This window comes from Pteropus alecto, unplaced genomic scaffold, assembly GCF_000325575.1.
Source record: "Pteropus alecto unplaced genomic scaffold, ASM32557v1 scaffold25, whole genome shotgun sequence".
Classification (NCBI taxonomy): Eukaryota; Metazoa; Chordata; class Mammalia; order Chiroptera; family Pteropodidae; genus Pteropus; species Pteropus alecto.
In genome coordinates, this window is record NW_006441955.1 from 16111739 (window position 1) to 16128829 (window position 17091).

Consider the following 17091-nt stretch of genomic DNA (forward strand, 5'->3'; position numbering starts at 1 on the left):
CCCAAAGTCATAAAGCTATAAACTTACAGGTTCATGGGCAGGAACTCTAGTCCTTTGAGTCAATGTCTAGTCATATTACTTCAGATATTTGAAAATAGTTTCCAGCCCCCTCTTAGTCCTCTCAGGCCATGAAGTTTGAATTGTTCACCATCTTAGATACTCTTCTGATTTTAACCAGTTTTCTAGTAATCATATTAACAAAGACTCTCTAAGGCACTGCAGGGGAACAGAAACATTCATTTATTACTGATAGCATTTTCATTAAATATAACTTTATATAAAATAATCTCATTCTTAGTAGTCAAAAATTTGTATGTCTTATGATTTGGTCATCCCACTTTGTAATAATAAAACTATATCTTAAGGAAATAATTAAAAATAAAAAGAAGAAAAATTTATATGAAGATAGATTTAAAATAATTGTTATCTACTAATGGCTCGACATTTGGAGAATGTTTGTAGAATAATATATACTTGTCAAAAATGATAGGTAGACCAGATAGCAATAAAGAAAATTATGTAATAAATGAAAAAAGTAAAATAAAAATGATGTATTATGTGCAATGTATAAGGATATGAAGAAATTGGGATTATAAATTCTGGATCCTTTAAGATAAAAAAGTCCTTTGTAAAGCTTTGGTATTTTCTTCTTTCCTGGCATTATTGATTAAATCTACTATAAGAACTATAGTGCCCAGAAGTAAACATAGCTAGAGTATAGGGTTGTTGGAAGGAGTGGGAAGAGATGGGTCATGAAGGATAGATCTGTGTCAGATTGCATGTCTTAGTCCATTCTGGCTACTATAACAAAGTACCACAGACTAGGTAGCTTATAAACAACAAAATTCTATTTCCCACAGTTCTAGAGGCTCTAGATTCAAGGTAAGGATGCCAGCATGGTTTGGTTCTAGGGAAACCTCTTCCAAGTTTCAGATTGCCAAAGGCTCAGTGTTCTCACATGGTGGAAGGGACAAGCTAGTTCTCTTCAGGCCTCTTTTATAAGGGCACTGATCTCATTCATGAGTGTTCCTCTTTCATGAGCCAGTCATCTCCCAAAGGCCCGACCTCCTAATGCCATCACTTGGGCATTAGGTTTTCAACATTAAATTTTGAAGGTACAATAACATTCAGACTATAAGAACACAGATGGTCTTATACATCGGTACACTGAAGAGTTTGGTCTTCAGCTTGTGAATAAGTGTTCTGATTGCCACCTGACAAGCTTTAAAACAGATCACACAAACAAAAAGCAGTAACATTATCATTTCTAGTGATCTGGAGTCACTAATGTATCCCAAAAAGCAGTGTTTGGAACTCCCAAATAGAAAGTCAAGTATCAACTAAACGCCCAAATATTTTTTAAGTGTTCTTCCATCACACCAGTTTTCCCCAAACCACAATTATTTGAGAAAATTTTAATCTTGTTATATAACAGTTCTACATGTGTTTTTGCTGATATTTTCAGCTCCAGCCCCGTATTCTAAAAGTTTTAGATACTTTTGAGCACTTCAATGAGTGTCATTATTTAAGAGAACTTCTGTAGTATCTTGAATTGTAATAATAATCATAAAAATAACTAATCATTGTTAAGTGCTTACTATGCACCAAGCACTGTGCTAAATTCTTTACTTCATTTTATCCTCAGAACAGGCCCATAGAGTGGGTATTATTACATCATCCCTGCCAAAGATCATATAGATAATAAGAGTCAGAGACAGGACTCAAGCGCAGGTATGTCTGATACCAAATTCCTTCTCAGCCACTACAATGTACCATTTTTGAGCATATTTTCTAGTTACCCAAGGCAATAAAAAGTCCAGACTAAGATCTCTGAGACAATTCACTAGAGACTTTCTTCCCAATGGATGTAAAACCACTGATTCGTGTTCATTAGATATTGTGATTTTCAATTCACTTGATAAGACTATTATCTACCAAGTTTCACTACTTTATACACAAGAATATCATGGAAGACTATTAAATGTTTTGCAAAACTGAAAAATATTATACCTGACATTCCCTTTATCTACTAACATCTGCATTTCTCACCAACTTTATCTTTTCTTTCTAACAGTTCTCCTCACCTACATTATTGTCTCCTTCACTAAATTATCCACCACACTATAGCGAGAATGATCTAACTCAAGCCCCATTGTAACCACCCTATTTCTAATACTTCACAGGCCTCACATTTTTTATAAACAGTGTTCCTAACTAGTTCCAAGACCCCTAAGAAATTTCAAGAAATTTATAATTCTGTTTTAAATTACATAAATGTTGTATATATGTGCACTCTGCTCTGAGAAGCATCCACAGATTTGTCTTAGAATACCAAAAAGTAACGGATTTTAATGCCTATGAATCACTTATAAAGACAAATTTTCCTAAATATTTATGCAAAACACTTCATGACCTAATTCCTAACTCCCAAAGTCTCACCCTTTAATACCCACTACATTCACACACACACACATACACACACACACACAATGTTGTGCTTCCTATGGTTTCTCAAAATGCCATATGTTTGCTCAGCTCCACACCTATATACATGCTAGACCATCTTCCTTCTCCCCATCTTGAGATCCTAGTCATTCTCAAACTTCAGCTATCATATCACGTACTCAATGAAACCTTCCCTAACCTATCCGAGCAGCAGAAATTGCTTTCATAGAGTTTTGGTCATATCATTCTTAAAGCATTCATAAAATTGCTCTAATTATTTGATTGCAGATCTATCTCTTCCTTCACAAAACTTCAAATTTCAATTATATGGTGACTATAATCCTGATATAATAGTGAGAATCCAGCCCTCTTGCCCAGTTTTAACCAACAGTTGGGGAAACCATTCTACTTAAGGAGAATGACCTACTAGCAATTCAGAACAAATAAATTGAGCAACACTACTACAAAATAATGGCCTCTGTTTAGTGTGCTTTCTTATTTATAGATGTGAATAAACTTTACCTTTCTGAGATCCAACAATATATTTAATGAAAGGTTAATGTAATTTTGCCTCTGTTTTAGGGATCATAGTGGCTTCATAAAAGAAACTCAGGTCATGGTTTCTTCTTTCTTAATATTTACAGTCTCATGGGCAGCAAAGACTTAGGCATGCATACTTCATCTTAAGACTCATCATTGGTACTTGCCCTAAATGGTGCTGCAATTCACTAGTAAGGTAGCAAAATAATACAGACCTCAGAGCTAAACTTTGAACTTATACATATCTGAATACCAATCTTAAATATTCTGTGTACCAGCTGTGTAAGACTGAGCACATTGTATAAACTCTTGAGCCCTGGTTCTATCAACTATAAAATGAAGCTAATGCTTACTTTATATGTATACATAGATAACATGTAAAACACATAGTAAAGATGCAGCAAGTAACAGTACTGAAGGTAATGCTGGTAGTGAATGTTGATGATGTTAAGGCTGATGATATTAACACATCAAACTGTACGTAACTCCTTGAGGACAAAGATGATGTTTAATTTATCTTTGAATCCCTAGCACCTACCATAGTGCCTGATACATAGTGGATAGTAAGCAATGTTTGTTAGTGATTAATTTCTAGATGACTGAATACTAGATGTTGAAAGCCAAGGAAAGATAGAAAAAGAAGAGGCTAACATGACCTAGAACTATCAAGAAAAACTTTATTAAGAAGAGAGATATACAAAGGGTAGATTTTTTCATGGCAAGAGAAGAGGACAGAAATTATTGAAGGTAAAAGAAAAGAAGCATAACATATAATCTGTAATGGGGTAGGGAAGAGTAAATGTTTTTGTTTGCTAGAAACAGAAGCAGTGGGTGTGGGACATAATTAAATACTTTGTAATTGCTAAAATTTTACTGTTCAGTACCATGCCTATAGATTAATATCAGAAACAACAATCCTAAACCTTGCTCAAGGATTAGAACCCTCAAGTTATATCAAAATCATACAAGCAAATGTTTCATTTAGACAAACTGTATTACATCATAAGAAAAACCTAAGCTTTATAGGGCAACGAATCTAGGTTTGAATTTTAATTTTGTCCCTCGACTAACTATACTGTCATGGGCAAGTCATTTACCTCTTTGAGCTTCAGTTTTCTTCTCTGTAAAATAGGAATAATAATGCTTATTTTGCAGAGCTGATATGGGATTGAATGTGATCATTCTTGTAAGGTATCCGGTGCAGTGCCTGGTATGTAGCAGGTGTTAAATAAGCATAAGCACCTCTGTTATTTTTAATAGTGTGAATTAATGTATTTATGTGTTTGTGCTAAGTCAAGGTATACATTTTGGTTGTGTATTTTTTGGACATGTAAGCTTGAGCCTACTCGATCTGAGGGTAATGTGGAAATAATCTAGAATTTTTGAAATGGAGATAATTCAGAAAAAAAGACAATGTGCAAGATGGTACCCCATGATTGTTTGTCTCTTGAAAATGAAGAAACTCTAAAAGTTTTATGAACAATTGTATAGGGTGGATGCTCAAAAAGGAAGCTAATGATTTTCTTTATTAACTATCTGCTGTACAAACTGTCATGCAAATACTGCCTGATGCTTTATACAAAACATTTAAAACCCTATGACTTTATTTTTCTGCTTGGATTTCTTTCTGTAGTAAAATATATAGTTGAATTAATTTCAAATGTGTTTGTCTGCAAACCAGCCAAATATTTATTTTTAAATACTTGAGCTCTATGTTAAATAGACAGAGTTATGGTTCTTAACATGTTATTTTTTTTCCATTAATAGATTTTATTCTTTAATTCTTTAATACAGTTACACATATACTAAAATGTCTTTTCTGCCTATAATAAATGAAAGTTTTTCATTTCATGCAGGTTCTTCCAGGGGACCCAGCCCCCTAACCATGGGAGCCCAGGACACCCTCCCTGTTGCAGCAGCATTTACAGAAACAGTCAATGCCTATTTCAAAGGAGCAGATCCAAGCAAGTAAGCCCAGAGCTTGGTCTGCTGTGCTCTCCAAACTCTATCTTATTCAGCAGAGGACACTCTAATTATAACTATTTTATTTCTTATCCTAAAACCAAAAAGCCCAGCTAACAATAACAGGTGATATATCTAGAATGGAGGAGAAATTTTAATTAGGTGTACTAATTCACCGCTTTTCTAAAACTGTACCAAAAAGTCCAATAATCTAATATCTTACTATTTAAAAATCTCTGATTCAGTTTTGGTTGCAGTAACAGAAAACTCTAACTCGACTGTGTCAACAGTGAGAAAATTTATTGTCTCATAAAAGTAAATGTCCAGATAATATCTTTTATTGTCTTTGTTTTTCCTGGATGAGAATCACCTACAAATAAACTGAAACAATGGTGCATTGGAATAAGAATGTGGGGAAAAAATCTTCCCGTAACACCCAGATTAGTAAGAGGAAAAGGTATATGTTACCCTTACTAAGTAAGAAAAAATTAGCCAAAAAAATTATAATCACAACAAACTAAAAATTCTAGGGAAAAATGCACCACTCTCTATTTACAAGAATCTGATTTTACGTATATCAATACAAACTAACAATGAACTTGACCTGAATGTATATGTAATATAATTAAATATTTTGCCTCTCTATACAGAGTTCCTTAAAAAGGGTTCAAGAAGTAGATTCCCTGAAATTACATTGTATATCTTTTGTGTGTGTGCATATGTGTATTTGTCCATAGAGAAGGTCTATAGCATTCATCAATTTCATAGAGGGTTTCATGAGACACAAACACACACACAAAAGTTAAGAATGATTATTGGTCTACACTGAAAACTGAATACATAAGTCAAACTGGGTTTCATGTGTGTCACTAATATAATTCCAAGTCTTAATTTGATGGATAAACAATAAACAAAGGACAAATCTTGGTGAGGGAATAATTGCTCTTTATTTTTACTTACAAGGATGAAGGCTTAGAAAAATCTTAATATCTATGGAAATAATAATGAGAGAAAAAATGTGCATACAGAACACTAGGCTATTTTATAAAAATTTTTAAAACAGTGATAATAAAGTATTATTAGAACTTGGATTCCTACAAATATTTTAAGTGGAAATCTGCATGACTAATCATGAATTCTTTTCACTTCAGAAACACTAGTTTTTTTAAGTCTGAATCTAGCAATATTTTGCTGGGAGACTACCATGATTAATAACTCCACCTTTAAGTGTCCTACTCAACTACTAGAATCTATCGACTACCCTGAGTGTCATGCCCTTTTAAACATCTAGTTTTTATTCTAAGCCCAGAATATTGTAGAGAAACAAACACTGGACTGTGGTGTCTTAGTCTATTTGGGCTGCTACAACAGAATTCCATAGACTGGGTAGCTCATTTCTCAGACTTCTGAAGGCTAGGAAGCCCAGGAGCTGGCAGATTTGATGTCTGGTGAGAGGGCGCTCTTTGGTTCACAGACAGCCGTTTGCCATGTAACTTCACATGATGGAACCTCACATGGTGGAAGGGGCTAGGAAGCTCTGTGGGGTCTCTTGTATAGGAGCACTAATCTCATTTGCAAGGGCTTCACCTTCATGACCTAACCATCTCCCAAAAGACCCACCTCCAAATACCAGCACATTGAGGATTAGGTTTCAGTCTACAGCGCTCTGGTTTATCTCATGTCCTTTCTCTTTCATCTTCAGAGCAGGAAGTTCACTTGCCACATTCACATATCATTAGAAATCAAAAGCTACCTCATACATAGGTATGAGTTTGAACTGTTAGAGCAAGTAAATGCCATGAGCTTAGGTTGTATATATCTGCGTGGGATAAACCATAGTGCTATAGAATGAATGTTCGTGTCCCTTCTCTTCCTCATTTCATGTATTGAAACTTACATTGGCACTCAAGTGAAATTAATATTTGTGATTTTCCTATGCTTCTCTAAATTAACTGAGTCTTTGACTTGTGGATGACTGCATATATTGAGTTTTCAATTATATTGCCTTAAATAGTTTCAGTATATACTGTATCTTGGTAGATAGGAGATTCAGTATATTTCATTGAAATTATGAGATCTAAAATTTATGAACAGATCATGAGGTGACATTCTTGTAAATTTAATTTCATCTCTAGTCAATGAATAATTTTAATTGCTGCTCCTTTGTTATTCACTTTCAAAGAAACAATTCAAGTTCAAAAGTTGGATCATGGGGTGAGGAGGGAAGGAGAATAGAACCAAACACAGTGCCACATAGAGAAATGATGCGACAAAGGCATACGGGTTTGCTTTTGCCTGTGGTTCCCCCTCACCCTGCATCATGGCTTTCCCCATTTATGTTCAGATCATACACTGGAAACAGAAATTTACTACTTTAATTATTTTAAACTATGATACATAATCCATTCAAATATAATCATACTTTTTCCCCGAGTATTCAGACACCTGTAATAGGTATTCTGATATCTGAATCTTTCTCAGTAGCTCATAGGCAGAGAACTCCTTGACTTTTGCTGCTGGCTGGAAAAATGCATCTCCCATTATTAGCTCCTATTTGAACAATTCTAGTGCTAGGAATTAATTCTCTAAACCCCTAGAAAAACTTAGGTTTCTCAGTTATATTCTATCCTTCCCTTATTATATTTCAATTACTTATTCAAGTGTTTGTCTCCCTGCTTAAACTGGAGGTTTGGGCACGAACCATGTTTGTCTTGTTTCTCACTACCCATTCTAGTGCATTACATTATGCCTGGTACATTGTACAGGCACCTTGTATATAATTGTTGTATGTATGAATTTTTTTTAAAACATTTTATCGAGTTCCTACTGTGCACAGGTTCCTGTGTTATGTACTTCTGCCTTCCCAGAACCTAAGACACAGTACTTGCCTTCACAATAGTAGGTAATATATGTGCAAGAAACTACGAAACAGTTTCCATAAAATCTGTACATATGTCCAAGAAAACTAGCAAAAAGAAAAATTAAGAAAGGCCGAAAGGAAAGAATATTAAGGAAGACTTCAGAAAGGCCTGCCTTTGAATTGAGTCTTGAAATATGAAAAGGAGTTTGCCTAGTACCTAAGGCAATGAACAGGGATATAAATAAAGGAAGGGAAGCTACAAATGCACAGAGATATGTATGCTTAAAAAGAAGACTGTGGGTTTAGTTATGAAAGCAGTACACAGAAGTCATATTTTATGCAAGACAGACATTTCTGATGACCTTATGTAAATCAAATTCACACATTCTCTGATCAAAGTTAGCCAGCATTTCTATTGACTTGATAACATGGTGCTGCCTACGGCAATAGGGAGAACCCATTTTATAAGTCACTTAGCCAACTGACTTTGAACTTTTGCCATTCTTGATAAATGTTTCATTTGTAGAGATTTCAAATTTTACTCATAAAGTAAGTTTGCTAAACTCATAAAGTAAGTTTGCTAAACTTTTCATATTGCAGTATTTTAGATTTCCATAATTCAAACTCACATGAAATATAGCCACATTGCATACTGATAGGAATAATCATGAAAGTTAAACAAAGAATTTTCCTTTAGTGAGTATAGTTGAAAATGTTAATTTTTACATAGAAAGTTTCAAGTCAATGTAGACACTGAATGGATTAATAAATCAGCAAAGGTCTGACCTTAAGATGCAGTTCAGAAAAGTAAGCGAGAAGCCTTGGTGCTTCCTATCTTGCCTTATATCGACTACTTCTCTCACCTTCTACCCAACACTGTAAACCTTCTGAAGGTAGAGGCCGTTTTGTTCATTTTTTAATTGCCTCCCCACTCAAGAAAACGCACACACAAAAATAATTTACATAGTTAGGAGTCGATAAATGTTTATTGACTTAAGAAATACCACTTCCTCCCCTCACTGACTTGCTTTCAAAAGAGAAACTTTATCCCCCACCAAGACACCACTTAAATCTCACTTTGAGCAACCTAGAAAAAAAGCTGAGATTTCCTACCAAATAAAAAAGCATTTGAGCCACCACTGCTAATAATATGCTAAGTGATGGTACCTGCCGAAGTCTAATTTAACAAGTGCACTAATTATTGTTTTCTTCTAGAGTTGTCAGATAATATTCTGCATATGCACATTATTGAAAAACATCAAGAGTAGACTCAGTTTGAGGGGAAATCCAGGCTCAGCATCAGTAAATCAAGCGAGGTTAATGGATCTAAAAGATAGAGGAAAACAGCAGAATTGGCACCCAATCTGGGAGATCAGCAAAATCCTTCAAAAGAGATGGAGGTACAAACTTCCAGAAACCAAAATTCTCATTCAGAGCAGTGCAGAGTTGTGAATGATAGTATCTGAGGGGAGAGGGGAACACATGGCAACTTTAGGAAGCTCACCTGCCCTCAACCTCTATCTCAAACCCAGCCTTTTACACATGAGCTTATAGCAGTTCTTCGCATCAGCTATTTTAAATGTGTACGCAAGCCCAGCTATTTTAAATGTGTACGCAAGCCATGTGTGTCTCATTAATCACAGTTACACAGTTTACAAGATGCTGTGAGACAATTAGAGTTCCCTTTACTCAGACGTGAGCAACATATTTTCATGTATTAACCTCAATTTCTCTAGAAACTGCAATCCTGAACTTCAAGTTGTAGAACTGGTACAAGAGTCAGTTATCTAGATGTATGGGGAAGTCATAAAGAGGTTCACTCATTTTATTTTATTTTATTTATTTTTTTAACACCTACAGCACCTAGTATTCCTAGGTGGTCTCTCATCCAAGTACTAACCAGGCCCGATCCTGCTTAGTTTCCGAGATCAGACGAGATCGGGCATGTTCAGGGTGGCGTGGCCGTAGATGGTTCACTCATTTTAAATACTTACTGTTCCCTAAGAAAAATATTTCTTTTGAGATTTCTGCTTTTGGTTAAGGTGGAGTTACAGAGACTGATTGATTTATCTTTCCACGTGAAAGTACCTTAAAAGCAGACAAAATATATGAAACAGTGATTTGCAAGATGCTGAACCTCAGGTGAAGAACAGTGATCCTTGAAAGGTTTGGTGTGCTATATGATTGCCCCAGCTTACTTTCTCAAGAGTTTTCACACCATGGCATAGGGAGAGCCCAGCTGACTACCAGCGGTTCATGGGGAGGTGTCTCACTGGGGCACACTCCACTACAAAACTGGCTGAGGGGGACACTACAGGAAGCTAGTGGCCAATAGATACTGCTTACCACCATGCACTGCAGAAGCTGGCTGTGGAGAAGGTGAGTGCATGGCAGGACCCTGGAAATGGAGACCCATAAGCACTGCAGACTCCAGGCACTGGGGTAGCCCAGCCACACGCACTACAGGAGTCAGATGTTAGGGAACCTCCTGTGCTACTGGGCACTAGCAAAGCCACATGGGCTGTAATACCCACACACTGGGAGTGCCATATGCACTACAGGAGCTACACACACGCTCCTGTACTGCAGAAGCCTGGCACCAGATAATCCTTGTATACTGCAAGAGCCTGCCTAGCCAAGCACACTGGAACTAGAAAAAAATCCCTTCTTCCTGAAATCTTTCCAGCGCCCTCTACTGACAAAGCTTGACATGGTTCCCATAGGTAAATTAAAAATAAGGGCCCATTATTTTCTCAGAGCAGGCAGTAAAGGGTGAGTTGAAGCTACACTGCTACTACGAGGGTATGTAGAAATTGACACAGTGATTCTAAATTTCATATGGAAGTGCAAAGTATCTACAATCGCCAAAACAACTTTGAAAAAGAAGAACAAAGTGGTCTGACAATACTTGATTTCAGAACTATTACAAAGCTACAGTAATCGAGACAGTGTGGTATTGGTGTAAAGTCAGACAAAGTAGATCAATAGAACAGAATAGAGAATCCAGAAATAGGTCCATACGTATATGGACGTCTGAATTTCAACAAAATTGCCAAGTGGAGAAATTCGGTGGAGAAAAAACAGTCTTTTCTCAACAAATGATGCTATAACAGTTAGATATTTATATCCACACACTAAAAAAATGAACTTGGACTCAGACTTCACATCTTATACAAAATTAACTTAAAAATAGATCATAAAGCTAAATGTAAAACTAAAAAAAAACTTCTAGAAGAAAATCTAGGCGAAATTTCTGTGACCTTGGATTTGGCAAAAATTTCTTAGATAGGACTCCAAAAGAATAAATTTATTAAATACAACCCATAAAAATAAATTGATGAATTAAAAACTTATGCTCTTCAAAGTTACTCTTACGAGAAAGAAAGAAAATAAACAAGCCACAGACTGGGGGCGGGGGGCGGTGGGGAGGCGGAATCTTTGCAAAGCATGTATCTGATAAATGATTTGCATCCTGAATATATAAAGAATTCTCAAAACTTAATAAGAGAACAGAAAACTCAATTTAAAACCTTGGCAGAAAATTTAAACAAACACTTCACCAAAGTAGGTAACTGATAACAAATAAGCACATGAAAAGATGCTAAAGATCATTAGCCATTAGGAAAATGGAAATTAAAACAACAATGAGATATCACTGCACAACTGTCAGAGTGGCTAAAATTAAAAAGATAGATCCTACCAAGTGTTGGTGAAGATGTGGGAGAATTGAAATTCATACACAGCTGATCTTTTCCATTTCAGAAAACAGTCTAGCAGCGTTGTTTTTGTTTGTTTGTTTGTTTGTTTCAATTTTTTTTATTAGTTTCAAATAGACAGGACAATGGTTAGACATTTATATAATTTAAAAAGTAATTCCCCCTGATTAGTCTAGTACCCATCTTGCACTATACATAGCCATTACAATATTATTGACTATAGTCTGGCAGTTTCTTACAAAGTTAAAAGTACACCTACCAGGTGATCCAGTGATTCTATTCTTATATATTCGTCCAAGAGAAATGAGAGCATATGTCCATACAAGTTGTACACACATATTCATTGCAGCTTTATTTGTGATAGGTAAAAACTGGAAACAATTCAAATGTTCTTCTTCAACAGGTAAATGGATTTAAAAAAAAAAAAAAAACTATGGTATATCCATATGCTACCCAGCAATAAAAAGGCATGAACTATTGATGCTCTACATGAGTGACTCACAAAATAATTATGCTGAATGGAAGAAGCCAGCCAAAAAAAATCACATACTTTCTGATTTGGTTTATATAAAATTCTAGAAAGTCCAAACTAATGTACAGTGTTGGAAAGCATATTAACAATTGCCTAGGGATGGGGAGTAGAAGGATGTGGAGAAGTGCAGGAAAGAGGGATTACAGAGACTCATGAGGGAATATTTAGAGATGCTGGATATGTTCATAATCTTGAATGCGTGATGGTTTTACAAGTGTATGCTATGTCAAAAATTTTGGAATTTTATATTATAAATGCGTCATTCATTATGTCAATTATACCTCAATAAAGTCTTTAAAAAAAAGGGGGGGTTATTCTTCCTTCCAAATTATGATCCTATTGTGTTAACCTATATATCAAATGATTTTACAATTTCAACCAAATAGACAAGTTAATGGAAAAAAGATCTAATTAAGTGGGAAGCAAGAATTTTACCTCAGAGGGACATGAAAGAACATGTTCAAGGCATCGATCATGTCCCTCAGAGAACTAAAATAAATTTCAGTGACTAGTGTGATAACATTGCACAATTTAATATCTTCAAATATGGTGCCAAAAGTTCAGAAATCCAAGAGAGAGAAAACCACCAGAATAGATAATGCTATTTATGAGGTGAACATACAGACTTTTCTACAGAAAGAGAAAAACTGAGCTTTTCTTGTTACAGTTCAAAAACACATTAGACATAATAGCTACTTTTTAGGAGTAAGTGTTAAACCTGTAAGTCTTAGAAATGATTTAGTAGTTGAGAGTGGAATTGCAAGAGCTTATCTTTCATCTCTTCTGCTGTGCAATACTGTTATATAAATCTTTTCTTTTTCACAGCTGTTTTGATTCATAGCATACTGACCTGGGCTTCCTTTCTCTTTCCTCTCACGTGTTTTGATATGCCAGATGTATCGTAAAGATTACTGGAGAAATGGTGTTGTCCTTTCCTGCTGGCATCACCAGACACTTTGCCAACAACCCATCGCCAGCTGCCCTGACTTTTCGGGTGATAAATTTCAGCAGGTTAGAACACGTCCTGCCAAATCCTCAACTTCTCTGCTGGTAAATATGTTTTGTTCAAATTTTTTAGATGTACGTAGCATAGTACTTTATACTTAGATGAGGGAGGGATATACCTTAGCAAGGGAGTAGCACTATAGAGAAATTACCACTACTTAGATATGTGTGTCGATTGAAACACAGAACTTTTACCAGCTGTCATATTTTTTTGGGTAATTGCATATGTATGCATATGTATATTTTAATGGCCAACTATCTCGAGTGGCTAAAGAGACATTTAGAGTAATAAAATCTGTATTAGTGACAACTTATTGTCTGTTTTACTTATCATCAGTAGACAAAGACTGAGGATGGTGGGAAATGAACTCAATAAAAGGAATAAAATTCATTTTTTGTATTGGCATCTTTAAAAGTCAAATGTTATTTGAACTGTGAGTTACTCTTCACATGAACTTGAAAATCTTTTCCATAAAACATATAATTTCATTGTAATGATAATTGTTTTGATGGAACTTTACATATGACATCAGAGAAGCTTATGTAGATGTTTCTATAAATATACTTCTTCACCTTTTCTAATTCTTAAATATGAATGTCTTTATCATATATAAACACATGCACGTTCACACAAACATGCATACTCATACATGCTGTTAAAAATGATCAACTGCACATGTTAATTATTGGCAATGGATGAGATGAAATAAATCTTGACAACTTCCTCTCCATCATCGAGTTCTGTTATTCCATCTAAAAATCACTCTCTAAAGTGGCCACTTTTTCCTTTTATTGTGACCTCCCTTGTCCAATGGACCACCATCATTTCACTAGACCTCTGTAATTGCTTTCCTCCTTCCCATCCTGCATTCAGTCTTACCCCACTTCTATTTTTTTTCACACAGCAACCAAATGACCTTTTATGAGGTAAATCAGGTTGTCCTCACTCATATCTCTCACATAGCTCCACAGTGCATCTGTAGCAGAATCCAAACTTGTTACCACTGCCTTTGAGGCCCTACGCCATCCACCTTTGCCTGCTTCTTTGTCCTCATCTCTCACCATTATGCCTCAGATTCCTTGCAGCTCCAGCCAGACCTGCCAGTCTTAGAAACAGACTGAGTCCTTTCCCACAAAAAGGCTTTTCTGCCTTCAATACTATTTCCGCCCATCTTCACCTGACTCCTACTCATCCTTCGGATCTCAGCTCTGCTCGGCCTCCCCCGGCCATCCCACTCTCCTCCCCACAACCCTTCACCCACCATTCTCAAACTAAATTATGTTCCTTTGTTATCGTCTCTCCAGATACCCTTTGTCACACTTACTAAAATTAATAATAATTTATCTATTTGTGTTTCTTTATTCATTCATCTCCTCTACTAGTCTGTAAAATCCGTGAGGAATGAAACACATCTATTAGTTCACCACTGTTTCTTCATTACCATCCTCTGTGCCTGGCATCTAATAAGGACTTGAGTAATTTTTGTTGAATGAGTGAACAACTCAACCATAATTTAAAGAATTTTCAAGACGGATATTTATGTAGAAATAACTAAATGTCGTTGGTATTTGGAATTTGAGGATCAATGTAGTCACTCACTTTCTCAAATGAATGAGATTTTTGTTCCAGTGGTGAAAAAACAGGTCTTTCAGGCAAGTACCAAGATCATTTCCTCTTCTTTGGTGCTTGCTATGGCTTAACTGGCAAACTTAATTCCAGGTTTAAAAGTGTAAAAGAAATGATCACCCATTAAATGAAAGATAAATGTAAAATGATAGAGATTGTAACTCGAAAACTTCTTACTCTAGTTTCCCTCCATTTTGGGGGTATGCACGTTAAGCCAGGTTAATTTTATTTTTCAAGGTCCATCCATCTGAAATTAGGAATTATGTGCTGCCATCTCACCGGTTTGTTTGCGCACACAACTGGTGTGATAATCATAGTTTTGGTTGCCTTTTTAGGCAGTTATGTTGCCAAGTCCTCAGGCATATAAGTAAGAGTTTTATACTTATGTTAATATATCTCTTATGAATTGAATTAAATAGCACTTTGAGAATGTTTTTGTTTGACAAAACATTATATAGACCCTTAAATTATTATTTGCCAAAAAAAAACAAAAACAAAAACAAAATTCTCATTAATTTGGACCTATTAACTCTAAATATTTGATTATTATGTCAGGGCTATGACTGGTAACCCAATAAGTCATGTAGCCTATTTGGTTTTGTTATGCAGTACTGCTCCACCACAGTTATTGCCACCCCTAATTTTTAAAGATAATGTAGCCAAGCATTATTCTTGAATACAGCAGAAGCCTTTCAACATCTGTTGTCTCACTCCCAGCCAAGTGTCTCATTTATGTTTACCGAAAGACTTCATTTAGGTTAGCACCTTGGCTCCTGGAGACATTTGGGTTTGTGATCCTTGTGAGAGGGACCAACTTGAAATTTACTTTTATTGTTCCCTTATGAAATGGGTTTGATTGTAAAGGATATTCAGGAACAGTTGTTGAACCAATTATGATACTAAAAGATTCTCGAGACTTCTTGAGCATTCAACAGTTGCATCTCTATACAAGTATTTGATTAGCAAAGCTTTCTCAAACATTTATTAAAGCAAGTTTACTGAGAAATTATCATAGACAAGTGACTTAGCTTATTTTGTTATTAAACTTCATAAATGCATTTCTTTAAAATAGTATAGTTAAAATTGTCCCACTTATTCAGATGTACTTAGTACAAATTAATGACATGTTGCTAGATAGTCATTTCTCATCTCCATTTTGGCATAGTGGGAAAGAATGACCTATAGTAAGACTGACATGGGCTAAAACTCTGACTCTTACTTATTAAGCTGTTCAAACTTAAGTAAATTATTTACTTTCGCTGACTCTCTATTACTCTTATCTCCTACCTCCTTCTGTAGCTACAGCTCTGGAAGCTCTGGACAACTTGGATGCTTTTAGATAATAAAAGTTTGGACAGCCTTATCAGCATTCTTAGCTCAGCTTGATCAGAGGCCAAGTCTCGGGGGTCAGGAGCCTTTTCCATCCACTTCCTACATGCCCAAGGTCATAGAGCTTTGCTGTGTCCTCAGCAACCTATACCAGGGCCCAGCAGAACCACATGGGTCACACCAAGCCTTGGCCCCCACAATCACCCCCTCCCAACAGACCGGGAGCAGTTTTAAAGCCCTGATGGTTTTGACTCAGCTCTTTTGATTAGTTTGCCTTCTGGAGACTGAATCATAGCAACCTAATTTTGACCTGCCTTTATCACTTTATCACTATCACCCTTCTGTCTTCTGAACCTCTAATTTCCTCTTTTTATAATATTTGCTCATCTTTAAAAAGAAAGATAATTCTTCCTTTGCAGGGTAGATGTTAATGAAATAGTTTATGTGTATCTAACAGAATGCCTAGCACATAATAAGTGCTCAAAAAATTATGGTTACTATTATTGTATTATATGGAATATTCTGAAAGCGAAATGTCAGTAAACAAATTGAGCATCAAGTTACTGAATAACTTACATTCTCAGTTTCCTCATTGTGTGGGAAGTGAGGAGATATTTTCACACTCTTGCCTGATCCTTTTTGTCACTGATACAAGCCTCTTCAAGATACATTGGGTGACTGGCTTGTGGACAGGCCTCTTGAGCAAAGCTAACACCTCTCATAAAATACAAATCTCCTTAGCTCATTAAAACTGTACTTGTCAATTGTAATTACTGTGATCATTATCATTAAATTCCAGGGTCATTTTAAGAAAAGTGACTTTTTTATGATTTAGATCCTCTTAGATGAAATAGTGTGAATGCTGAAAATATAGCATGGTAATTTAATGTCTCTCTTTTCTCCTCAGTTGGAGATAAAGACCGTGTTTACCTTTGGCCAAATATTTAGTTAAGTGGTTTCTGAGAAACTACTGTTCATGTCAATTCAAAAGAAAATCAATGTACTCATTTCCTTGATTGCATTAACTAAGAAGAATCTGTGGTGATGTAGAAAGAGCTATTAAGTTTAGATTACT

The 17091-nt window shown here is 35.6% G+C and overlaps 1 protein-coding gene and 1 pseudogene across 1 annotated transcript in view; one reads left to right on the forward strand and one right to left on the reverse strand.

Moving 5' to 3' along the window:
- SGIP1 (SH3 domain GRB2 like endophilin interacting protein 1) overlaps window positions 1-17091 on the forward strand; it is a 183368-nt gene that overhangs the window by 158751 nt on the left and 7526 nt on the right. The window contains 2 exon segments of the mRNA XM_015595069.1: window positions 4842-4953; window positions 12950-13105. Coding sequence (XP_015450555.1) covers window positions 4842-4953; window positions 12950-13105 — 268 coding nt within the window.
- On the reverse strand, window positions 9659-9777 carry LOC112485803 (annotated as a pseudogene).